The following is a 27534-nucleotide window of genomic DNA, read 5'->3' as shown; positions in this document are numbered from 1 at the left end:
TCTTAACATTAGCGTTTGAGAACAATTAAATTAGCACATTCTCATCACTGTTTTTTTTTTTTTTAAAGATTGTATATATTTATTTGACAGAGAGAAAGACAACCAGGGAGAGAGGGAACACAAGCAGGGGGAGTGGGAGAGGAAGAAGCAGGCTCCCAGTGGAGGAGCCCGATGCGGGGCTCGATCCCAGGAGTCTGGGATCACGCCCTGGGCTGAAGGCAGATGCTTAACAACTGAGCCACCTAGGCGCCCCCATTCTCATCACTGTTAAATATTCTTTTCATCCTTGCCATTTTGATAAATAAAAAAGAGTAACTTGTTTTAATTTGTATTTTTAAATCTAGGGTGATCATATATATGCTTATTTGCCATTTGCATATGTTCTATTCATAAATCAATGTCTTGTGCCCATTTTTCCATTGGCGGTAGTAATGTTTTCCTAATTATTTATAAGAAGCCATTGTTCAATACACATGAGTCTGGGATCACGCCCTGGGCTGAAGGCAGACGCTTAACAACTGAGCCACCTAGGCGCCCCCATTCTCATCACTGTTAAATATTCTTTTCATCCTTGCCATTTTGATAAATAAAAAAGAGTAACTTGTTTTAATTTGTATTTTTAAATCTAGGGTGATCATATATATGCTTATTTGCCATTTGCATATGTTCTATTCATAAATCAATGTCTTGTGCCCATTTTTCCATTGGCGGTAGTAATGTTTTCCTAATTATTTATAAGAAGCCATTGTTCAATACACATGTTCACCTTTTCCATTTGTTCTAAGTTTTTTATCCAGTTTGCATTTGGTTCTTTAACTTTTTTTTTTTTTAAAGATTTTATTTATTTATTTGACAGAGAGAAACAGCCAGTGAGAGAGGGAACACAAGCAGGGGGAGTGGGAGAGGAAGAAGCAGGCTTCCAGCGGAGGAGCCCGACGCAGGGCTCGATTCCAGAACTCTGCGATCACGCCCTGAGCCAAAGGCAGACACTTAACGACTGAGCCACCCAGGCGCCCCTTGGTTCTTTAACTTCTAATGACATTTTAAATCTCTGGAAGGTTTAAATGTTTACACAGTCCAAAGCTAGCCTATCTCTTCCTTGTAATTCCTTTTATTACTTCTTATGTTTTATCTTTTGCTAAGCAGAGATGTATAGACTCAGTTCATATCATCTGGTTGCTTTTGGTTTATTTCTTACAATGAAATCATTAATATATCTGGGAAATATCTGGGTATCCAGCCTGAAGTAAGATTATCTTATTTCTTCTCTCCATATCAGAAAATTTTTAGCATTACCCCTCTATTTCTTATTGTTTTGCTGTGTACCTTTTGTGACAGGTTTTTATAGATACAAGGACCAATTTAAGGGCTATCCTATTTCATTAATCTGTGGTTGATTTTTATAACAGAGTCATATGGTTTAAATTATTATAGCTTTATATTATTCATTTTACCATCTAATAAAGAAAGTCCTCATTTGTAATTATTCTTTTTTTCTGAAATTTACGAATGATCTTTAGGGACATACTCTTAAATTCTAAAGAAAATCTCACTGAGATTGAATGCAGTTTTCTTTTTAAACCTAGAAATTAATTTTAGAATAGTCATGTTTACAATATCTTATGTTCCAATCCAGAAACACAGTGTGTCATTACATTATCCACATCTTTTTTTGTTTCTTTGTTGTTTTCTTGCCAGCACTATTTCAAACTCCCTCCTGCCTTTTTTTGGCTATTATTTCCAATGAGCTCTTTTCCCATTATACACTTTTATAGGAAAGGATATCCACTTATCTATCCACATATATATCCTTGCTGAATTCTATTGTTAGTACCAATCATTTTGGTTCACTCCTTGCATTTTTAAGATTAAAATTCATGTTGTCTACTAATACCCTTGCAACTTCTCCTTTTCAATAGTTATGCTTTTATAGAAACTTCTGGTTGCTGGAGTGCCTGGGTGGCTCAGTCAGTTAAGCATCTGCCTTTGGCTCAGGCTTAGGTCATGATCCCAGGGTCCTGGGATCACTGGGCTCCCTGCTCAGTGGGGAGTCTGCTTCTTCCTCTGCCCCTCCCCCGGCTTGTGCTCAAGCTCTCTTTCTCTCTCAAAAATAAATAAACAAATAAATAAAAATTAAAAAAAAACAAACAAACCTAACTTCTGTTTGTTCTTTCATTACATCAGGTAGAAATTCCCAAATAATGTAAAAAAAAGTATTGTCACTAGTATCCTTATCTTAATGCCACTTTCTAATGGAACTGCTTCCAGTGTTTTCAGTTAATAATGATGTTGACAATTGGCTTAAGAAATATACTCTTCATATTGTTAAAGAATCTCCTTCTATTTTTAATTTACTAAGATTTTTGCTTTTCATTAGGACCAGGTGTTATTTTATTGAAAACTGTTTCAGTGTTTAACAAGATGACTTTTTTCTTTTGACCTTTTGATATAGTGTTCTATTAATATGTGCTATTTAGAGAGTCTTTTAATGTAATATTGCACTCAATTAGTTAGTACTGCACTTAGGAGTTTTACCTCTAAATCTCGAGATTGACTCATAGCTTCCTTCTTTTCCACCCCCCTTTCCTCCCTTTCTAAAATGTTACTTGTCAGGCTTTGGTTTCAGGGCACACGACCTTCATAAAATAGGTAATTTTCTATATTATCTTTTTTTTTTCTCAGATTACATAATACGGGAATTATTTGTCTCATGAACTTAAATGCAATTACCTAAAATACTGAGTTCTTGTCAACTTTTCTTTGACAGACTCATCATCATGTTCACTAATTTCTTTTCAGAAACTAATATTTCAGCCCCAAATTGTTTTTGTGAAATTGAAGGCATTTATAGTACGACAAGATTTTAGTATTATCAACTAGATTTGTTATAATATTCTTATTTCTAATTTTTTTGTGGATTCTCTTTTAAGTAATTAGTGAGGAATTTATTTTGTTGTTTTATTTTCAAATTATTTTCAAACGAAGCTATTATTTTAGCTTCAATTAGATATTTGGTGTATTTTTGTTTAATTGTAATTATTTCTTTTTTCTGCCTTTCCTGGTGTTGAATAACCTTTAATTTCCTTTAAAAATTTCTCAATTTACATTCTTTTTTCATTATTTTTTCTTAGTTAATAATGAAAACATTTAATGATTTGAATTTTCCTGTGAATATAGACCTGGCTGCATCCCATTCATAGTTCTTATATGTGGCTACTCTCATTTTTATTAATTCAAAATAATTTATAGCTCGAATTATAATTTATATATTTCAAATTATCTTACTGATTTTTAATTTGCTGATTTGTGTTTTTCAATTCTATCTCAATTGCATTATGGCTAGAAAATACAGTCTGGTTTATGATTTTGGGGAGTTTGTGGACTGGCCTAGTATGTCTAGGTAGAAGAAACAAAAGAGATTGAGGAAGGGAGAGAGACCAAGAGAGAGGCAAAAGGCAAAGGAAAAGATAATAATATTCAATCTCTAGTGAGCACCAGGTGTTGTATGAAATGTTGAATCACTACATTGTACACTTGAAACTAATATTACATTGTATGTTAACTAACTGGAATTTAAATAAAAACTTTTAAAAAAGAACAATTTTTAAAAATACACTAGATATTTGAAAAAAGGTATTGTCTCTATAGGATATGAAATTATAAATACACATGAATTTACCATGTTGATTATACTATTGTATTAACTATGCTATATAATTTCTCTTTGAATTGATCTCACGTAGCTAATTAATCTGGTGTCAAAATATGTAAAGAAAAAACTCAGTTTCCAGTGTTGTTGATATTGTTGGCCTTTTTGTGTGCATTTTAATCAAAATTTTAATGGGACGTTGCGGGGGAGTATATTGTTCATTACTCTCCTGCTTATTAGATCCATGTCCCCTGTAGTTTAGAGCAGATACAAAGTATAGAATGAGGCGAAATAATTTGAGTGCAAAAAGTGTAGCTGTTTCCATCAAAGGCTTCTGGGTCAAAGGTTTCGACTGAACTAATTCAGTAAATTCACCAGAAATCCATATGTCAGAGTGTAAACTTCTGTGAGATAAACTCCTTTATATGATTGGTATTTAATGTGTAATTAAATGATCCTCACTGAATTGTAAGATTGTAAATAAAGTCATTAAATTTTACATACTGACTTTTTTTCTTGTAAGACTTAGAGAGTTAGTATTACTTCTTATGAAGAAAGAGGAATAGCAAATACACTCAGGAAGATAAGCATTGGGTGGGAAGCAATATAACTTCTGAAATATCTTTACTTTTTACTCTTAATGAAAAAATTATTCTATAAGATACATAACCCAACATTACTTGAGCTACTTGGCTTTCACATGAATGGAAGCATGTTTACAGATACAGGTGGACATATATTCTTGGATAGTTTGCAAAATGCATTTCTAGGGGCCAGCATCACAATGGCAGGGTGACAGGCAATCCTAAAACATAAAGCTGATCAAATCTGCATCATAATAACTGAAAGTATTAAGCATTATTGCATGAATCTAAATGCCATAAAAATTTAGAAATAAGTGGAAAATTGTGATTTTTCCCCCCCAGCGTTTACTCTCAAAGCAACCTAAAAGCATTTGTATGATATCCACTGTATGTGTGCATGGCAAGGGACTGCTTTGATCTAGTGTTGAATTTCCAGTTGATATTATGTAAATTACATGAGAATTACAAGAGCATCCTTCTTTGTTAACTTTGCAACCCATTAAAAAATTACAGCCTGTTGGATAGTCAAAGCTTCTTTGTAAAAGGAAAGAAAGAGAATATGCTTTTGTGTTTGCAGAATTCATTTGCCCAGAGATTAATCTTTTTTCTTCTCTTCACAATGATCAAAACAAATTGCCAGGTGTACCATAATTAAGAAGAAAAACACCCCCCCCCAAATAAAACACCATGCAGGGAGAAATGCTGCAATGTCTGAATGTTATGAATACACCAGCCTGTATTAGGATGCGTGATCCTGCAGCTATGCTGTAGGGATACATACCCTGTACTACATTTCTCTCAATAGAACTGTAAGTGCAGTTAGCGCCCATCAATTTCAATTTATTACAACTGTCATCAAAACAAAGATATAAAATAAGTAGTTCATGTACTTACCTTATCTTATTTTTAAACTTCGTAACTAGCTGCTCAGTCTTCATTTCGACATTATTTCACCTTGGCACTTGTGCACATTAAAAAATACGTCTCACAGAGAGAGAAATCTTACAGAATAAGCTTACAGCTTGCTAAAATTAACTTGAAAAATTTAATTATCAGGGCGCTTGGGTGGCTCAGTTGGTTAAGCGTCCGCCTTCAGGTCAGATTATGATCCCAGGGTCCTGGGATCGAGCCCCACATCAGGCTCCTCGCTCAGTGGGAAGTCTATTTAACCCTCTACCTCTGCCCCTCCCCCTCCTCTCGGGCTCTCTCAGATAAATCAATAAAATCTTAAAAAAAGAAAAAAAAAGAAAAATTTAATTATCTTCACGTACTATCCATGTTTTCTAGGGCTTTCTTTAGAATAGGTAAGAAGTTCTCCTGGGCCATTTGACAGAATGCAGCTAAAGCTTACAGAGTCTTACAACACAGTTTGGTGTAGCAAATAGTTGGAGAAGTTTACCGATTTTTGAGAATCATGAGAGAATTAAAATTTCAGGGGACTCTCAGGCTTACTTCAATGATGGAATTCCTTGTAAATGAGCTTGATTTTGGTTTGCCCAGTGAAATTTTTCATGTGGAGGCACGATTTGCCATGAAGGTCAGTACTGCAGGGGTGGCCTGTTGAGCCGAGCCAACAGTGCATCAGGTAAATCTGCCTCCACAGGTGGGAGCAGCTGCTTGCACTGCAGGCTGCTAGATTCGGCGCGTAGTAATTCTGATGATCTAAGGAGACAGGACCTCTGTATATCAGAAGAACCTTTTTTTCTGGGGCTGCTGGGGTAGCATAGTCAGTTAAGCATCCGACTCCAGGTTTTGACTCAGGTCGTGATCTCAGGGTCGTGAGATCCGAGCCAGGCTTTGCGCTCAGCACAGAGTCTACTTGAGTTTCTCTCTCCCTTTCCCTCTGCACACCCCCCACCCCCGCTCTCTCACGCTCTCTGAAATAAATATTTTTAAAGATTTTATTTATTTCTCAGGGAGAGAGAGAGTGCACGCACAAGCAAGGGGAGCAGCAGGCAGAAGGAGTAGCAGGCTGTCCCCTGAGCAAGAAGCCCGATGCGGGACTGGATCCCAGGACCCTGGGATCATGACCTGAGCCGAAGGCAGAATCTTAACCAACTGAGCCACCCAAGCATCCCATAAATAAAGCCTTTTTTTTTTAAAGAAACTTTTTTTTTTTCCTGACTGGAGGGGTTTAAAATCAGATAATATATAAAAATCAATAAACATTTAAAGAACATTTTTTGTTTTTACAAAAACCATACGTTCAAATCTTCACTGGCTACTATACTTTGTTCTACCGTAATTCTTGGAGGAAATTAAGCAGCTTCCTGGTCAATTAATAAGCAGTTGCTGAACATCTACTGTGTGATGAATGTGTGCTAGGGTTACAGAAAAATGAGTATGGCATAGTATATGACACAGTCCTGCTTACATTGGGTTGCAAGACTATTTGAAGAGGACAAAACTAATCTATACAAAATAACTTTGAGGATAAGTAAATGCTGACTGATCTACTCCCTCCAACAACTGTGCACCTGACTACCTGTGTGAAGTTTGTGGTATTGGCAGGTGTAGGAAGATATCTGGGAAAATCACTAGAACCGAAGGAATAGGGAATGGGTTATGGGAATTCTTGGCTAAAATGCGGCTAGGAGATTGGCATACTTGGGTTGTTCTATAAAGAAAATCCGAGTCTAAAGCTTGGAATGGAGTTTGCCTATCCTGAGGTAAGAAAAGCACATCCAAAGTTACAATGATGGGCCTAGAACCATTGCAGGGATTAAATATTGACAACTGACAAAGCAATATCTGGCCCAATTTGTGACCTCAGTTGGCATTCTTTAAACTGTATTTGCTGTAAATGTTCATAAACTATTCAATTCTTTTTTTTAGAAAGTTGCATAGATCATTAAAATACATGAATATAGACTATATCCAATGATAAAGCCTAGCAGATGTTGTGGGTGAAATTTCCCAAAATGTAGCACAGTTATTATTTCCATCTTCTTTCCATTTGTATCTATTCTAACGTTAAAAAAAACTCTGGGGAATTTAATAAGTAATTGTTAATGCATAGGAAATTCAGTGGATATTTTATAATTCTTTTCTTACTTTCTCTGTCAGCATCATTCTACACAACACCCTAAAAACCTTCCTGGGTCTTCTAGGGTACTGGGCTTCCCAGTGTTCTTCCCACCTCTCTGGTTGCTCCTCTTTGCTGGTTCCTTTCTCCCTGATCTGTATGTGTCTGAGTTCTTGCTCTAGGCTCTCTTCTCTTCTCATGTTAAGCGGACTTCCTGAATGGTCTCGTGACTTCTGTTGCCATGCACTTATCCACCTGCCTAGCTGGTAGGTCTTCTATTGACTAACATTTGCTTCTAACAGTTGACCTCCTCAGCCACCACTGCATCCAAACCATCATCATCTCTTGCTGGCCTTCCATGCGTATCCTTTGTGCAATCAAATGCTATCCCTACAAAGCAATTGGAACGATCTTTCAAAAAAGCAGTTGTCTATCACAGGGCTGAGTTTTCGGTGTACAACAATTCAGATGTACAGAAATGCAACTTGATTTTCCTAAAACTATACTTAATTTTTACCTCTTAGTGCTCATTTTCATTTTCTAGAGTTATGTTATCATTTTTTAAAGATTTATTTATTTATTTATTTATTTGAGAGACAGAGAGTGCATGTGTGTGAGTGGGGGGAAGGGCAGAGAGAGAGAATCTCAAGCAGGCTCCCTGCTGAGCGCAGGGCTGATGTGGGGCTGGATCCCACGAACCATGAGATCATGACCTGAGCCGAAATCACAAGTTGGCTACTCAACCCACTGAGCAATCCAGGAGCCCCAAGGGTTCCATTATTTTTATAATGAATCTGAGTTAAACCCAGTCTCCTTTAATTTTCTTAGTGTTTTAAGAGTAAACTTAAGTCATTTTAGGTTTCTGACCCTCCTCTTTTCTCCTCAGGGCCACATCCAAGTTGGGGGTGCAGGTGGGGGGCTTTTGCAGCTTTGCAGCATCAACAAAACTAGTCCACTGCTCTGCGGCTACTCTTAGATTTTCCTCAGCATCTGCTGAGAGTAACTACTATCTAGTCTCCGGTCACTGGCATCTACTACTTCTGCCAACATCCTCCCTTTCTCCTTGGTTCTGGGTTGTCAGGTCCACCCAGATCCTTCTGTGTCTTTAGGCCACTTCACGCTCTCTTGTAGGCTCTTCCCCTGCTACTCTCTGGGACACAGGGCAATTCAGGTGTTTGCCAAGTTAGCCTTAAAGGAGCGCAGTAGGATATGTAACCTCTCTACACGTGCAGAGAACAAAAATGCTCTCCCTCTAATCCTGGAGTTAAAGAAATGTCACTGAATGACAATCTTTTCTATATAAGCTAAAAATTTATTTCTGGTATTTTTCTTAGGTCCATTAAAAATATATCAGATTGAAGAATAAAGTGAACTAATTCAACTTTCTAATAATATTCTGCTGCTTTAGGTCTCCTCAAAGTCCCTGACAAAGAATTTTGAGAAAGAAAAACAGATTTGGAAACATCATAATTCCTGATTTCAAGCTATGTTGTAAAGTTCCAGTAATCAAAAGAGCATGATATTGGCCTACAGACACCAGACCAATGGAACAGAATCGAGAACCCAGAAATGAACCCAAGCACTTATGGTTAACTAATTTTTGACAAGGACACCCAGAAGACACAAAGGGGAAAGGGTAGTCTCTTCAACAAATGGTGCTGGGGAAACTGGATATCCACCTGCAAAAAATGAAACTGGACTCATCTTACATCACACAAAAAACCTCAAAATGGATTAAAGACTTAAACATAAAAACTGAAACCATAAAAATGCTAGAATAAAACATAGGGAAAAAGCTCCTTGACATTGGCTTTGGCAATAATTTTTTAGATATGACACCCAAAGCGTAGGAAACTATCAAAAAAACTTCTGCTCAAAAAAATAAAAAGGCAATTTATGGGATAGGAGAAAGTAGTTGCAAACCATCTATCAGGTAAAGAGTGAATATCAGATAAAGAGTTAATATCCAAAATATATAAGGAACTCACACAACTCAATAGCAAGAAAACAAGCAACACCAATTTAAAATTTGACAAGTGATCTGAAGTGACATTTATCCAAAAAAGACATACAAATGGCCAATAGTATATGAAATCTCATCATCCAGAAAATGCAAATCAAAATCACAATGAGATATCACTTCAACTGTTAGGATGCATATTATCAAGAAGGCAAGAGAAACAACTGTGACAAAGATGTGGAGAAAGGGAACACTTAAACACTGTTGGTGGGAATGCCAACTGGTGCAGCCACTATGGAAAACAGTACGGAGGTTCCTTAAAAACTGAAAAACAGAACTACCCTATGATCCAGCGATCTCACTTCTGGGTACATATCCAAACAAATGAAATCAGTACCTCAAAGAGTTATCTGTGCTCCCATGTTCACTGCAGCATTACCACAAGAGCCAAGATATGAAAACAACCCAAGTGTCCGTCAACAGATGAATAAAGAAAATGTGGCCTGTGCACACACACACTCACACACACTGGAGTATTATTCAGCTATGAGAAAGAAGGGAATCTTGTCATTTGTAGACAACGTGAATAAGTCTGGAAAACATTATGCTAAATGAAAAACGTGAAACACAGAAAGAAAAAAAATGCATGATGTCACTCATATGTAGAATCTAAAAAAATAAAATACATGGAAGCAGAGAGTAGAACTGTGGTTACCAGCCATGGGGAAATGAGGAGACGTTGGTTATAGGGCACATGGTTGCAGTTATGTAGGATAAATAAGTCTAGAAATCTAATATAGAGCATGATGATTATAGTTAATAATACTGTATGGAATACCGGATATTTGGTAAGAGAATACATTTTGGGCACTCACATCACACACACACCAAATGGTAACTATATGACAAGAAGATATGTTAAGTAGCTTGACTGTAGTAATCATTTCACTATGTGTGTTTATATAAAATCCTCACGTGGTACACCATAAATATGTACAATTTTTATTAAACATACACACATACAGACTCCCTGAGATGTTTAACAGTGTAAGTCATAGCAAAACCTCAGTAGCCTCTCCCCCCTCCCTAGGAAGCTACCTCTCCGCCCCACCCCTCCTTTCCCCTTAAGCACAGGGCTGAGCATTTTACACAGGGAACACCGCCTGGCTTCCCTTGCTTCCCCGACACTACCAGCACCTCACTGCCCTCCACTCACCAGGGCTGCTGCACATACAACCAAGAGGGAAGCTGAATCCCTGCCTTGCCCCTCTGTCAGCAGGCCATCTGGGCTTACGTCACAGGTGGCCATCAAACCAATGGGCACCTGGGCTCCTACTTGTTAAGTTGCTTCTTAACAGCAACAGGTTCTGGGCCAGCGCCTGAAAGCAGTGGGCTAGAAAGGGCCAGAGAGCTTTTTTTTTTTTTTTTTTTTTAAGAGCTTCAATACAGCTTTTGACTTGAAAATAATGTGGCAGGATAACTGACCGAAACATTAAGATATTTTCCCTTCCTCCCCTATCAGACAAATAGTCAGGCTCATCTTAGTATTTTCCTGCCCAAGGGATTTTCGCAGAAGGTGCTGAGGTGAGCAGCATTTCCTGTCTTTGGCAAGAGCCAAACTCATTGTAGAGGTGGTGCCAGGTATCCACATGGGTGTGTGTGTGTGTGTGTGTGTGTGTGTGTGTGTGTGTGAGGCCTCCAAGAAAGTGAGGGATAATACAGATCCTTCCAGACAGAGGTCAGCAGAGCCATCGGTGGATGCCCCTGGAGGGGGTGATAAGGCTGCAGAAAGGATGGCTACCCGGAGCATGTGTGGACCAGGTGAGACTCCCAACTTGACCGTTTCTAGGTGTCTCCTGCAGTTTCCAGGTATGGGAGCAGCACAGCTCCTGACTTGAAGGGGTCATGAGGCCAGCGAGGAGATGGGCGCCCCAACAGTAACTGTGAGGGCAAATAACTAGTTACCTCAGACTCGACCTGATCCTTTGGTGGGTGTATAAGGCCATAGAGCCTTTGCACAGTCTTGGAGAGGGAAGGCCTGATAAATACTGAGCCTGAATCCCCTACCAGTTTGGTGAAATGGGAGCAGAGTGTGACTTAGGTTGATCAGAAGAAAATGTAATAATGCATTTGGGTTTGTACATCTGAAAGGAGATATGAGCCTTCCATACTCTACTTAAGGTTGCAAACATTGACAAAAGCAATAGATGTATTTTATTTTTTGCTCCCTCTTATCAAACCTGCACCCTGCCCCACTCCCCCAAACTCCATGCCTTTCTATTCCCTTCTGGTGCCATATGCCAAGTTCTAGTTAAAGTGTATATAAAGGAATAAAGGGAAAAAAAGAAAGAAAAGAGAGGAGAATGAAGTCAAAAAAAGTAGGAAGTGTGTGGAACATTCTGGAAAACTTTTTATATACGTATGAGAAATGGAATGAAATGAAGGTTCTCCCCAAAACAGTTAGAACACAGTTACCTCAAACCTGCCATAGAATAAAGGTCCGAATCTAATAAACAAAGTATCTGGCACTGCCTTTCCCTTCAGGAAAACTCTAACTCTACTGATTTTTACCTGAGAGGCACTGCTGAGAAGAAACTCGTCTATTAATTGGCTTATGAGGATAGACACCCAGATAAAGAGGCTTCAGTTGCTGTGACAAAATCATTTCATTCAGTTTTTTCTGCAGAATGAAATATTCTTCAGATAACTTTGATATCTAAAAAGAAGGTCATGTGTCAGATTAAATCAAGGAAAAGAATTCAGAAGGCTCCACAGGTACCCCGGGGTCTGGTTCGAATGCCTGACTGACGGTCCCCGGGACTCTCACAGACGTCTTCTCCAGAACCCACCCAGATCCTGATCTGAAAACCCAAGGTCTGGAAAAGTCCTCGCCTGACCGAGCCTCCTCCCTCTTTGTGCTACTTGCACATCTCACATTTTCCATTTAAAACTGCCAAACGTGCCATGCTACGTGAAGCGTTCTGTCCTGATCTACTCCTCCGGGGGTTCCTGACACCTGGCTTCTGTCCCTATCACTCTGCAGCAATTTAGGCCACAGGACCCCTCTGTTGCCTTAGATTGTGTTAACTCCGTCCTTTCCTTTCCAGTGTTTTCAGCCTGACTTCAGGCCACTCTCCTCCGGTTCCTCTTTCCATCTGGCCCCTCTGCCTCCGTCTGGCATGCCTCCCGGCTCTGTTAACACAGCTGTCCGGCTGGGCTGCATGTGGGGCTCCTGCTTTTCTGCCTCTAGCTTCGTCCCCGTGGAGCACTGAATCTACTGCAGCTTTATTAGCCAGCTCTAGGGAGGTGACTTGGTAATCCTGCATCTCCTCAAACTCTCTGACGCATAGCACATCAGGATTTGAATCCCCACTCTGGGCTTTAGCGTGAGAAAACGTGTGCACCAAGGAAAGGAAGGACCATATGTATATTAAACTCTCTATTCCCATGTGCTTAAAAAAACAGAACAGGAAGGGGCTGGAAGATCTCTAGGAACAGCCAGAAGTTGGAGATATTTGGCCCACACCCCTAACATGAAAGAGGTGTCCGAGAGCAGCTACTGTGCTTTCACACGGACTCAGCCACTGTCAGAGACAAATAGCAGAGTTTAGGGACCCACAAGTATTAGGCAATCCCTCTTTGATCTAACTCATGATGAGATTTCTGCCTTCTTTCCTTCCTTCCTTCCCTCCTTCCTTCCTCCCTCCCTCTCTTTTCCTTCCTTCCTTCCTTCCTTCCTTCCTTCCTTCCTTCCTTCCTTCCTTCCTTCTTTCCTTCCTTCCCCTTCCTTCCCTTCCTTCCTTTAAAAGTAGGTTCCATGCCCAGCATGGAGCCTGACGCAGAGCTCGATCTCACAACCCTGAGATCAAGACCTGAGGTGAGATCAAGAGTCAGACGTTTAACCAACTGAGCCACCCAGGCGCCCCTAATGATATTTCTTTGATGATTTTATATGCTATTGATTATTCTGGTAATGCATATTAACTTATGCATTTCAGAGGGCATCTAGTTTAAATCCTTCACTTTACATAAGAGAAAATAAAGGTGCCCACACACAAAGTGATTTTCTTAGGGTCAAACATCTAGACAGAAAGCAAGATCTGGACTCGACATTTCCAGGAGCTGCTTGCTGCGGTCTCCCTCCAGAGTACTAATTTATCAGTGTTCCATGCACACCTATGAGAAGCTCTAAAGCCACCTGCCCCCTTCTAGAAATAGCTGAAACATGCCTATTTATGGCACAAGATATTTTCCAACAGGGAATCTTTCTTTGTGGATTTTCTTTACGGTTCCTCATTGTCATGATGTAACATGTAGATTTTCTGGGGCAGAAAAAGCATAGACTTCAGAGGATTTATAAAACTTTTTTTGTTTTCGTTTTTGTTTTTATCTATAATGAAAGATCTCAGATATGGAAATTTGCATTGTCAAATGCCAGCATTTTAGTAAGCTGTACAAACCGAGGACTGCTAGTCTCCTTACTATAAAAGATTTCTATCATGTATCATTTCTTATGGCACATTGTTTTAAAAAGTATGCCTATTTGAATAGCAAAACCCTTGAGACATTACAAACGAGGTTTGCTGTTTCATAAAAACAGATGAAACAATGTATCGGTTATCAGTGAACAATAGGTTTACTTCAGTTACTGTGTAGTCCCAGAGATTTCCACTAGTCAATAAATCTGTTTATTTACATACCTGTCTTGAAAAGATGGCCAAATCACATGCTTCTTTCTCTAAGACTGCTTTCGAGTCGTTGTCATTCTTAGTCCTGAAATTACAGGATTCCTCATGCTTTGTGGGATAGGAATACAGATCTTGAGTATTTCTTGCTACTTCGGTCGGTGTCGCAACAATCTTTTGATTTTTAAAAGAAGACATCCTGTCCTTCCTTAATTGCTGCCTCCTCTTGTAGCCCCGGTATTTGCTCTGAATGAACACTGCCGCTCTATCTTCTTCCGGGGCTCGGACTGCTGCTTCAGCCTGCCTCTCTCGGACCATCCCTGGCCTCAGCTGGCTTCTCTGCTGGCCGCACGTCGGTGCCTTCTGGGTGACTACCGATGTCTTCTTTTCCTGTTCCTTGCTATTTGCATTTTGATAGACTGACTTTTGGCTAAGGCTCGGTTCCAATGTTCTTTTAAACGAAGGCTGCTTTGTCTCATTCTCCACTGACCAAAGTTCTGGGTAGCTTGGCCTTCCTGCTATGGCCTTTCTTTCTAGATATGCTGCTTTGGATTCTTCAAAATTCCTTTCCTCTGCATACCTCTGGTAGTAATTCTCGATCACAGTGTTCTCCTTCTCCACTTGCCTTAGCTTACTGTTCTCTTCCAGGTCTTTCATACACTTCTTTTGGGGGTGTTCTTCTGCCCAAGGGTCCCCTACCAGATGTGGTTCACGCGTAGTCTCTTCTCCAAACATGTTATTAATTTCGTTCTGAGTTTGATATCCTCTGTTGTTATTTTCAACGGCCAGAGTGGCTTCGTCTTCAGCTTTGAAAGTGGAAGGCTTCACTACAGATGTACTTCCTGTATTGTTTGCAGCTGGAATGGCTGTTTCATTAGTAGCGACTGCATTTTCTGTCTGTTTCTTCGTAGAAGAGTCCCTGTGTAAAACATAGTGCATCTGAATATATGAGACTAAGCTGGAGTTATTTGCCTCTTCTGGCTACAGCTACATGCTGCAAGGTGTTGGGAGATGAGTAAAGGGGAAAAAAACAAAAACAAAAAAAGCCCCTCAAAGTAAAAACTTCTCAAGTCACAATCAAGTGTTTCCCAAATGTTCTCTCTGGCGGCAGCGGTGGGCCGCTGCTCAGATAATGATAAACCCAGTTTCAGTTTAGGATGAGAAATATCTTAGCATGTTGTCAACTTAACAAGGCATCACAATCCTAAGAAGTGAATCGCTTCAAAACATGTCTTTTGCAAAAGGGAGTACCTACAGTGAGGAGAGGCTGTGGAAAATATATCTAAATTTGAGACTAGGAAGCAGGGTATGTTCACTAGGCTGACGTGCTGTATTTCATAAGTTCGAAGTCCACTGATCACAGGAAATAGTTACAGAATTAAAGGGAGGCAGTGTCCCTGCTACAGTTCCTGATCATACATTGACCAAAATTGCACAGTTGTTACTTTACCAATATCCTTCCAAATGATTTTCCCTTACCTTGAAGATAACATCTGTTCTACAATTTTTTTTTTTTTAAGCCACATTGTTGTAGTTTTTTTTCTTTTGGTCAGGACAAAACCCTCACAAGAGCAATAGGGCCATGAAAAGGGTGCTAAGGTACAGTGAAAAGGTCATAACCTGATACCCTGACATGCTACTCGGGGGGGAGGGGAGGTTGCCAAAACATTTCATTTTGGCTCAGGAAAGCCAGGGGAGAGTTTTGGTCTTTTGCAATGTGTTTGTACAGAAAGACCTGTCTTGAAGTCGAACTTGGAAAATATTACTGGAACTCAAATTTCCTAATTCCACTAGCTACTTCCTAGGCCTACGACAGTGTCTTTAGGTTTATGCAGGAGGCATAGTAGAATCTCTGTTATTCTGCCAGGGACAGAGAATAGGTGGGGCACCAAGAACCCATCATTTCAATGAGCGGCTATGCTACTATTTTGAATACCTTCATAACACCCCCAGAGAATGCCTATACTAGTCAGAATACAATTAATGAGAAAAAGATAAGCAAACTATATCACAAAGCTATAGTAATCAAATCAGTGTTGTATTGGCATAAAAACAGACTCATAGATCGATGGAACAGAATAGAGAGCCCAAAATAAACACATTTATGGTCAGTTAATTTATGACAAAGGAGCTGAGAACATACAACGGGGGTAGGATAGTCTATGCAGTAAATGGTATTGGGAAATTAGACAGCCACATGCAAAATAATGAAACTGGATTCCTATCTTACACTACTACAAAAATCAACTCAAAATGGATTAAAGACTTGAATATAAGACCTGAAATCATAAAACTCCTAGAAGAAAATGTAGGTGGTAAGCTCCTTAACTTTGGTCTTGGCAATGGTTTTGTTTGTTTTTTGGGATTTGATATGAAAAGCAAAGGCAACAAAGCAAAAATAAACAAGTGGGACCACATAAAATGAAAAAGCTTCTGTGCTGCAGAGGAAACCATCAATAAAATGAAAAGGCAACTTACTGAATGGGAGAAAATATTTGCAACTCATATATCTGATAAAAGGTTAATATCCAAAATATAAAAAAGAACTCATACAACTCTATAGCAAACAACAACAACCTGATTTCAAAACGGGCAGAGGATCTGAGCAGACAATTTTCAAATAAGATACGCAGATACGCCAACAGGTACATGAAAAGGGGCTCNAACCTGATTTCAAAACAGGCAGAGGATCTGAGCAGACAATTTTCAAATAAGATACGCAGATACGCCAACAGGTACATGAAAAGGGGCTCCACATTACTAATCATCCAGGAAAATGCAAATCAAAACCATGACGAGATATCACCTCACACCTGTTAGAATGGCTATTATCACAAAAGACAAGAGAAAACAAGTATCGGTGAAGATGTGAAGAAAAGCGGAATCCTTATGCAGTGAGAATGTTGTGTGTTGGTGGTAATGTAAATTGGTGTCATTATGGAAAACAATATGCAGGTTCCTCAAAAAACTGAATAGTACTACCAGGAATCCTACTTCTGGTTGTATATCCAAAGGAAACAAAACAATTATCTCGAAGAGATCTCTGCACTTCCATGTTCATTGCAGTATTTCTCACAATAGCCAAGAGATGGAAATAACCTACATGTCCATTAATGGATGAACAGGTAAAGAAGGTATGGTTTATGTATACAATGGAGTATTATTCAGCCACAAGAAAGAAGGAAATCCTGCCATTTGTGGTAACACGGATGAAATAAACCAGACAGAGGAAGAAAAATACTGCATGGTATCACTTACGTGTGGAATCTGAAAAAGAAGAGAAAAAATCCAACTCACAGAAACAGAGAGTTGTGGTTGTGAAAGGGTTAGGTGGGGGAAACAGGGATATGTTGTTAAGGATCCCACCTTCCAGCTACACGATGAGCAGGTCTGAGGATCCCATGCTAAAATATGGGAGTATACACTGTTTTGTAGAATTGAATTTTGCTAAGGGAGAACAACTTACATGTTCTCACCAAAAAACCAAAGAAAAGAAAATCCTTTCACAATGTATATGGATATCAAATCATCATGATGCACACTTTAAATATCTTACAATTTTATATGGAAATACCTCAACGAAGCTGAGTTTTTAAAAAGATGAATCAGTTCTTGGGATCTAACATACAGCATGGTGAATGTTAATGATACTGTATCATAGACTTGAAAGTTGATAAGGGAGGTGTTCTTAAATGTTCTTACCACACACACAGTTGTAATTACTGAGGTGAGGGAAATGTTGACTAACTTAACTGTGGTAATTACTTCACAATATATACATGTATCAAATCACATGTTGTACACCTTAAACTGACCCAATGTTCTATGTCAATTCAATCCAAATAAATTTGGGGGAAAAAAAAAAGACAAGAGTCCTGGGATTGGGGCTAGAATGATCTTTATCGCTTTTAAAGAGATACAACTTATTCATCTTTTGATCAATTCAAGCTTTATCAATGAGGCAAAATCCACATACTTACATCCCTTCCCATAATCCCTACCAAGATCCTCCACGTCCCTACCTCGCCCTTTGCATATTTTTATAGCAGAGTTAACTTGTGTTTCTAGAATCATGTATTTATTGGTTCTATTTCCTTTCCATGATTTTGTGAGCAATTTTTTGGACCAGGGTTTTGTCTTATTTATCTATGTGTCCCCACAGCTGAGCATAAAGCCTTCTGTATGAATAAATTCAGATGGATCTGTTAACATGCATTTAGAAATACAGATATGGAGGGTCAAGAGAAGAAAGGGCGAAGTGCCATGTTTTGAAGACTGGATTATGGCTTAGGAGTTGATGGCATATTGGTTATTAAGGCCGTGAGAATGAATGAGAGAGCCCAGAGATGATGATATTTAGATGTGAAGGAGGATTTAAATAAGGGGAGAAGAGGAGCAATTAGCAAAAGATACTCAGAATTAGGAGCAGAAATGTAGAGAGCAATCTGGCAGAAGTCTAGGAAGAAAGAAACTGTGGAAGGAAAGGATGGTCATCAGTGTGAAACTCCAGTGAACTCCCAAACAGGATAAAGAACACAAGAGTGGCCACTGGGTGTTCACTGACATTTAATGGATTAGTATTAGGAATCTGATTGGTGCAAGAAGGACTGTGAACTTTATTTTGACTTTACAGATTTGAAAAAATGCATAATGTCAAAATGGTAGAAGAATGAACATCATTATACCTTTTATTTTCAAAGTTTTTCTTGTAGTCAAATTCCTGATCATGGGTCTGAATCGTTGTTACTGCTGTGTTTTTTGTGTTAACAACTGCTTTTCTTTGTTTCCTGACTAGATGTCCTCTTGCAGCTGAAACACATAAGGTCCGGAGTAGTGTTAATCAGAATAAAGAAAAAAAAAACATTATTCAAGTGAATAGAAACACTTTTTTTTGACCATCAATGTCAAAGAGGAAAATTAAAGACTCCAAGTAGAACATGTTCATTAAAAATATTGTTCATTAAAAAATACTGTTCATTAACAAGATTCTTCTAGATGACAAGCTATAGCAAGAAAATAACTAAAGCGCCTTTTGTATTAAGGAAAGTCTGGGGATGAAACAAAAATGAAAGAGATTGGCTAAGCTGATGAAAAAGATTAAATGTATTCATTTGCTTCAAATCTGTTGATAATTACTTCAGCTATTTATGGGAGAAAGCCCCTATTATCTAAGTGTGTGTTTTGGACTTTTTGGCCAATTATCCTTGGAGCCAGCTATATTTCAGAATTGAGATTTAAACTTTTTTATGTTATAAAGGTAATTCAGAGCAAATCACATAGATCCCATAACATTCCCCATGCCAGGGAAGCATTCCATAATCAAAACCATGAAGAGTTCTCCAGAAAAACAGTATTTTTACTACGGGTGATGAATAAAGGACTATAAATATTAGGTCATGTTTCACTGCCAGATGCGTTATGATAAACCATTTCTTCAGTGTTTGATAAATTTTGGAATTGTGGATAACCAATTTGATCCCAAATTATAGGATTTGCATTATGATGTTTCAGGGAGAAGTTAAGGGCTTTAAAATCCCCAAAGAGATGAACTGTTATGAATGGACAGACCTGTGACTAGAACATGAATCTTTTGAATGTTAGTCAACTATTCTGCTTACCATGTCAGGGTTCTTTAGAAAGCAGGCTACAGATCCATAGTGGATTATAAAATCGATTTAATGGGCCAAATCTAGCATCTAAAAATGAAGTGGGATAAGCCAGAATAGAAAACATCAGAGTGCATTATTTGTAGCATGAGTGTATATCAGGTTACCGAGTAAATTAGAGTTTTTGCTACGGAAGTTCAATCAACACATTTTGAAAGATACTGTATTAAACCGTGCCAGGTTCTAAATTTAGTTTTCATAGAAAAATGAAATCTAAAGTGTATTGTTACATTTTAATAAAAATTTGTGAAGTATAATTATAAATATTATTTCCCTACAGTTAACAGAAAGAAATGGATACCCTTTAACAAAATGAGATTTAATCAAGTGGTCAAAAATTATGGCAAGTGTAACCTTTGGAATAAAGTAGGAAAAATGTTATTGTCCAATGGATTATAATAATATGATTCCTGAATCTGTAATTGATTCAGTCACTCGTATCTTGCACAATAGGTCAACTGTGTTTCATTGATGCCTGATGGAAAATTGAAAAATTGAATTATTTTATTTAAAACAAAACATTCAAATATTAAAAATGTCCATCACTACAACAATTTGATTTAGATTTGGTATAGAGAAAATATCAACGTGACAGAGCCTGGAATTAAAGACAAAAGCTATGTAAGAATGGAGGTTTGTATATACGATTTGATTTTATGTCCATCTCTAAATGTAACATTACGTTTTGTTACCACCTGAGTGATTACCTGACTGTATTAGGATAGCACTCTCTTTCCTTTTCTCCTGTATTTTTTGGTATCTTCTTAAATCCAAGAATCCTCTGACACAGGCTTGAATCAAAATAAGCTTGTCAATGGCTTCCTTTCGCATTAAATTTAACTGTTCTACATGATAATATTTCAGGAACACCTTAAAAGAATTAAAATAGAATACAAATAAAACGGTGACACACAAATGTGAACCCATCACGCGCTACGCTTTGCAGAACAGACTGTATGCTGAATCTTTTTAGATTTTGGACATCCCTAGCTTTTGCTTCTTTGGCCTGGATTTTGCTGTGACATTATGGATTTTTATTCTTGAAGGAAACCTCTGTTCGAGAAGGAATACTGTTTAGCAATCATACCGTTACTTGCAACAGGTTTTGTGGAATGGGCCAGTAAGTGTGGAGGAGGTTCAGCTCTTTTATCGAAGTTTTAGCACCCTATACTCTGAGCAAAGCTAATTCTTATGGTTCTTCAACAGTGTATTTCCCAAAGTTAAAAATCTTACAAATCTAGTTGTAAAAGATAGAGGACTCTTATAACTATAGCGATTCATCCATCAAACATTAATTGAGACCTGCTGTTATGTGCTTCTCTGCTGAGCATACAAAGATGAATAAAGCAGGGCACTGTCCCTCAGGGGCTCATAAGGGGAATAAGGCGGAGAGATGGCCCCAGACGGAATTAACAACATTCTCGCGAGACCCAGTGGCCACCATGGAGAAACCGGAGCTGACTTTCATTCTCGAATCAAAATGAAATCGGGGAAATGGAGTGGTTCTCATTTAAGAGTTTTCCATCTCCCCCAGGAAATAAGATTTTTTTCTTTTAATACATTTACTAATAAAAATCACCTCAAAGAGAGTTTATTGACTCCACTAAGAAAGTTGCTTCAATTCAAATGTAATAGCTGAGTCATAAGAACGGGTAACACTGGCAGTAGTTCCGTTACTTGAAATCTTGGCATCCCAGGCAAATAGGTTAGTATTGTTAAGTTTTGACTGAATTTAGTTTTAATTTCTATGGGACTCTACATGTTAATAGATTTAGTCCATTCTACTGTTGACAATTCATTTAAAATTCAGTCTGTTTGAAAAGGTCATCTTTTTATTTATTTATTTACTTTGCACAGCATTGGAAATGTTTCTGTATTGAATACTTTTATCTTTTTTTTTTTTTTAAAGATTTTTTAATTTCTTTATTCGACAGAGATAGAGACAGCCAGCGAGAGAGGGAACACAAGCAGGGGGAGTGGGAGAGGAAGAAGCAGGCTCATAGCGGAGGAGCCCGATGTGGGGCTCAATCCCATAACGCCGGGATCGCGCCCTGAGCCGAAGGCAGATGCTTAACCGCTGTGCCACCCAGGCGCCCCTGAATACTTTTATCATCTTAATGAGTTGGAAAAGGTGAAGTGGAAAAACACAAATAGCTTTAAAATGCTACTTAAATACCACACCTAACTGGAACTGCAGAGGGCCTTTTTTACAAGTTAAAACTCCGTTGGAAGTCAGGCATGTATTTCAGACCATAAATCATGAGATTTCAGCCTGACGAAATTCATCTATGTGATCATCTATAAGAAAATGGTGTAAATAAAATACACATCTTTTTAGTGCTCAGCATTTCCACTTACTCAATACTGAAGGAAATATGGATCACTGAATACATAGGGCACTCAGTCTAAGATAAACATATTTTTTAAATCCCTTAAATTGTTACGGGAGTAACTTCTTATATGAACATTGTGCAAATTCCCTCTGGCATCTTCTACCCCAAGACACAATTCATGTGGAAGTTTGTTTCAGTCCCTGTAGGTCTGTGGTAGGGCTGACAGTGGTTATTCTTGAGTGATCAATCTCTGAGTACTTCCTTTCTTCAGATTGGCTCTTTTCTCCATGGTCCCCCAGTGATATGTTCAGTGTAGCCCTGAGACCTGGTACCCTCTTTATTTCCTTACCCCCCATTTTGTCATTCTGGAGGATGTCTGAGAAGCCTACTATGTCCTTTCTCCAAGCAGCCACCTGTCTTATTTCCATATTCAAAATTTGTTACGATTTTTTTTACTTCATTCTCTAAGGGATTAAATAAGTTAACATCTCTCGGATCTCAAGTCTAATACATTAACACACCAATCTCCAAACACCTACAGCAAGTCTACAGAAAATGGTGAATAATTTGTTCCAGGTAAATTTCAAGTTTAATAACAGAAGCAGATTTGAGAATTAGGAAAAAAATCAGATAATTGTGATTCAGATCATTATGGTTCTCTGCAGAATATATTCTGTATACATATTATATGATATTAATATATATTAATATATTCTGAATATTTATTGACTATATTTGGTGGTGATAAGAAAGAGAAAATATGTCAGTATGTTTTCGATACTATTTGAAATGAAGTATACTCACTCTAAATTTCATCTTTTTTTGGATACATCTTCAAGAGAAACTTTTCTTGAATTTCTTAAAAGAAACCTTTATGACAACAAAGTGTTTCATTTTGCTAAAGAAGATAACCTTCATAAATTTATCAATCTAATTCCCTATTTTAAGCTAGAGAGTCTGTAACATGAAAAAGCCGTAACATTTTCAAGCACTGTAATATGTTATAATTCTCAGTAAATCCAATACAACTGATAATTGTTTTTTTCTTGAAAATTACATGAAAACATTACTTTTGTTTTTCCAAGAGCCCAGTTATCAAGACCAGCTTTTTCCAAGATGGCGGCACAGGCGTCAGGGCTCCCTGGGGGCTCTTCGTTCCACTTGTAGCAGAGAACATGGTACCTTCAAGTGGGAGAAAGGGCTGGTTAGTATTTCACAAAGTTTCCACGCCTCAGTAGCTTGGTGGACACCCGACAGCTTTGTGCAGGGAAGGAACAGCTTCCCAGACTTAACACAGGGGACCCTGCAGGCATTCTCGGAACTCTAAAGGAGACTGACAAAAATCTGAACCAGTCTGTGTATGTTTGAGCACTGTTTTCTCAGTTTAGTGATTACTTTTCAACACTTACCACTGAAATTCCCCAAAAAAACTCCATCACCCCCAAAAAAAAATAGTTGACTATTTTTTTTAAAACATTTTTATTTATTTATTTGACACAGAGAGAGAGAGAGAGAACGTGAGCACAAGCAGGGGGAGTGGCAGGCAGAGGAAGAGGGAGAAACAGGCTCCCCATTAAGCACAGAGCCTGACATGGGGCTCCATCCCAGGATGCTGGGATCATGACCTGAGCCGAAAGCAGGCACTTAACCGACTGAGCCACCCAGGCATCCTAGTTGAGTATTTTTTAAAAAGCAACCTTTCTCTGGGTACTACAAGCAGAAGCACTGCAGTGGCAAGAAGCAGAGGGAAAGATTTTATTCCTTTTTCACCTTCACAAAAATGTTAGAAGCTGATCTTAAAATTGGAGGAAGGAGTTTAATTCTCTGTGAACCTTCCACTAGTGTAAAAATGTCTTTGACCACTGTTTTCCCTTGAGTCACACTATGTGTCTCCCTGGAGATTTTCTCTATTGATTTAATACATATAATTGAGGAGAGGGAGCAAGTAAGGGGTTAATGCAGGAGAGAACTGAAATAGGCCCCAAGTTTTTCAAATGGACCAGGTGAATGAAAGGAAGAAAAACTGGTTTACCCTGGTCAACAATCTTGTGCAAAGAAACGCAGTTTTCTAGAGTTTCCAACACTCCTTTATTTTTATTTAATTTCTTGGTGCAAGATTAACCTGCTAGTCCAGAGGAGACAAAGCATTAAATTTTGATAGGTTTTGAATTTCAAAACAGAGGCCATGGTGTGCTGAAGACTTGGGTAGCATGGTCAGGCGAGCTGAGTTCTGATCTTGACTGACTACCTGTGTAAATTTAGACACATCGGGGAACCTCTTTAAGTACCAATTTCTTCCTCTAAAAATGATCCTGCAGATAAAAACTCTAAGAAGAACATATTCGAGCTCCACCAAGTTTCATCCTGTTAAATGTGCAGATGACCCAGTTTCTGTTAGGCTCTTTGGACAATCCTGGCCTGGAATGGTCTAGAAAGATGTGATGATCATAGTTTTTGCTACCTGTGCAAATAACCTCTGTGGGAGGGAGGACCAATTAATGTGCCTTCATCCTTAGGTCTGCCAACTCGAGGACCAAACTTCCTTGTGGACTCCTTGTGACTAAGGAGCTACTCTGCCCTCTCGGCCTCCCAACCATCTCCTGGTTTTACTTCTTTCCAGACCCAGCCAGGATCTCCTCATTCATCATATAAGCCACCCTTAGCGAGCTCCCTCTTGTTCTTTTGTTGCCCATGCTCTGCAAACAGGCAAACCTGAACCACCCAGTCATTGTTCTCTGCCCTCCTGTCAAGCTTTGGAAACCTGTCAGAGAAAAATCACTGTTCATTCCCAGTATGCTTCCCTGTGACTCTGCAGTTTCTGAGTCAGCCTGACCTACAGAAACATCCAGAATCCTGATTGGTGTCCACGACCACGTTCCTCACTCAATCCTCACAACTGTTTAATCTCTCCTGCCCTGTTCTCCCCTTCGCCCTCTGCACGGCTCTCAGCAGATAAGCTGGTCTGCTATTTTACTAGAGGCCACCAGACGCAAGCTCTAATGACCTCTTCCCCAGCTACAGATCCCTTTGTCCACTATCGATTCTTCCCCTCTTCTTCTTCAGAGGAGGAGAAACCCACTCTCCATCTGCCTGTGTTCTAGATGCCATCTCCTCCTCCTCTTCTCTTCCATATATTTTCAATCCCTTTTCTCTCTTCGGGTTCCTTTCATTTAGAACAAAACCCTCTCCATCTGTCTCACCTGAAACGAGTCTCCCTCTAGCTTTACAGATCAGTTGAAAGATTGCTTAAAATAAAAGTCTCCATTTCTCCACTTTCCGTGGCTCTGCAGCTGCTGCAATCTGGTTTAGTCACATAGTAAGAAGGACTTTTATTTAATCACATAAGACGTTTTAGTGATGAAATCTAAAGGAATGTCTTCCAGCCTAATCCTAAGTGTTCCTTCTGAAGCACTGGATATTGTTGACCCCCTTCTCTGGCTTGAGTGTCCCCACATTTGCATCCCACCTTGTCCCCCAGCTTCTCCTCCCTGTAGGTCTCCCTGAGATGTCTCATATTTAGACTTGCCTCTCAAATGCTAGTGTGCTCCAATGCCCTGTTTCTTCATCTTCCGCCCTCTTGACACGAACTCTAAATACATCACCCCTAACTGCCTGTTCTGCACCCCACCTGCTTATCCCACAGACACTCCAAACTCAGCAAGTCATCACCTGCCCTCTCTTCTGCTAGCTCCTACTGCTGTGAATGATATCACCCCCTTTCCAAAGGTGATACAGCTAGAAATCTGTGTGTTATCCTAGATTCTTCCCTATTCTCCACTCAGTGTATCCAACAAGCTTAGAAACCTCTCTGAAATGCATTTCTTTCTCTCTATTCCTACTGCCATTGCCTTGAATCCACCTGTCATCTCTTCTCACCCTGCCTTCCATAATTGCCTTGCAACTGCTCATGTCTATGCTCCCTTCCCCTCTCCCAGCTCTGTCTGAATTGTTGTAATAAGATGAAAATCTGATCATGTCCCTTCCCAACTTGAAACTCTCCGAGAACATCCCCAGTTCTAAGCTGTGATGGCAAAAACAGGTGCTTTCAAAGGCTGGGCACGCAACGTACATAATCTGGAGAGCAGCAGAAATGTAGGAAATGCAAAGGTCACCCCTGACAACAAGCAGTCATTTAAAATGACTGTCAAATGAGTTGGCATATATGAAGATGGGCATGAAAGCTCCCCCCTCCTCCATATCCCTGCCTGCCTTTCCAGCCTCACCTTTGGCTACTTTCCATGGACAGCTCAAGTTCCAGTAATAAAAGCTATTTAAGAGTATGCCAAAAGGCCATGTTTGCTCATGCCTCCATGCCTTCGTATGTGTTATTCTCTCTGTCTGCACGTCCTTCTTCCTCACGGCTTGTTCCTTTAAGGAAGACTGACTCTTTCAGTATTTTAGAAACTCTCCGTAAGGTATCTTTAATGAATGGACTATTTGGGTTAGCTGACATTCTCCTTCCCTGGGTAAGATGTGCTGACGGGGGTGCACTGCGCACTTAGAGCTCACAGGTGGTAGCTCTCGCTCGTGTGCCTGTGTGCTTCCGCTCCTGCCAAGTGAGCTGCATTTGCTGCCAAACCTGTGTACGCCTGCACTTGAGGTGACATGATTCAAAAACATATTACGTAGGGGCGCCTGGGTGGCTCAGTCAGTGAAGGGTCTGCCTTAGCTCAGGTCATGATCCCGGAGTCCCAGGATTGAGTCCCATGTCAGGCTCCCTGCTCAGTGGGGAGTCTGCTTCTCCCTCAGCCCTTCACCCCGCTCTTGTCCTCTCTCTCAAATAGATAAAATCTTAAAAAAAAAACCATATTACATAAACTGATGGACTATGAGTGAGGAAAGCCAGAGAGTTGTTTCTACCAAATTGTATCAAATGCTTTGGTAAGACTTCCTAAAGTAGTGGTCTAAACCATATGGAATTAAATGTGGATGAAGCTATTACAAAGTGTTGAGGAGAATCTTAAGAAGCAAGAAATATTCAGCTCTGTGACTGTTTCACAAATATCTTTAACTTCCTGCTTCATCTCAAGAAATATTAACTGCAAACGATAAATAAGGGACTATGGATAGCTTACATAAGAAAGAGTCAATAAACTCTGATCAATGGACTTTTATTCCAAGAAAAAAAATTGAGCCTGTATCAAAAGTTTGAAAAATGAATATATGTTCATGTTCCAAGTTAAGATATGGTATTTGTAGTATGTATTTATATATTACTTTTATGATTCTCTGCTTTATCTGAATTTCTACTATGATCTCAGAAGTCGTCTCCTTTCCTCCTCACTTCTACCACCTCCATGTCATGCTGTTGGGGTGACCTGTGCATACTTTTATTAAAAATATCCACTATTCTTTCATTCACTGGATAAATATTTATTGAGTACATAGTATGTGCCAGGGACCCTTCTAAGTGCTGAGGATGCAGCAGTGAACACAGCAGATGAGAACCCTTGTCCCTGGAGTTTATATTACATTGTATGATAATGTACATAACTAGGTCCCTGTTCCCACAACTGGTCTGTGAGTTTCTTAATGTCAGAGACTCTTTTATTAATCTTTGGGTGAAGGTCCAGGTTCATCTTTTTATCAAGGACTAGAACATCATGGGGGCTCAATTAAATGTCTGCTGAAG

The 27534-nt window shown here is 39.1% G+C and overlaps 1 protein-coding gene across 7 annotated transcripts in view; it reads right to left on the bottom strand.

Moving 5' to 3' along the window:
• The window catches only part of MYO3A (myosin IIIA), a 236746-nt gene that overhangs the window by 25513 nt on the left and 183699 nt on the right, over positions 1–27534 (bottom strand). For 5 of the 7 annotated variants that reach the window (XM_034643926.1, XM_034643927.1, XM_034643929.1 and 2 more), the window contains 5 exons: positions 22973–23084; positions 20277–20439; positions 18589–18712; positions 13919–14822; positions 11790–11934 (listed from right to left, as the gene is read on the bottom strand). In XM_034643926.1, coding sequence (XP_034499817.1) covers positions 11790–11934; positions 13919–14822; positions 18589–18712; positions 20277–20439; positions 22973–23084 — 1448 coding nt within the window. The remainder of the gene's footprint in view (positions 1–11789; positions 11935–13918; positions 14823–18588; positions 18713–20276; positions 20440–22972; positions 23085–27534) is intronic. The other 2 variants (XR_004620761.1, XR_004620760.1) reach the window with 1 other exon arrangement.

This window comes from Ailuropoda melanoleuca, chromosome 15, assembly GCF_002007445.2.
Source record: "Ailuropoda melanoleuca isolate Jingjing chromosome 15, ASM200744v2, whole genome shotgun sequence".
Lineage (NCBI taxonomy): Eukaryota > Metazoa > Chordata > Mammalia > Carnivora > Ursidae > Ailuropoda > Ailuropoda melanoleuca.
The sequence above is the reverse complement of the archived record's forward strand: the minus strand, read 5'-3'. Positions and strand labels throughout refer to the sequence as shown.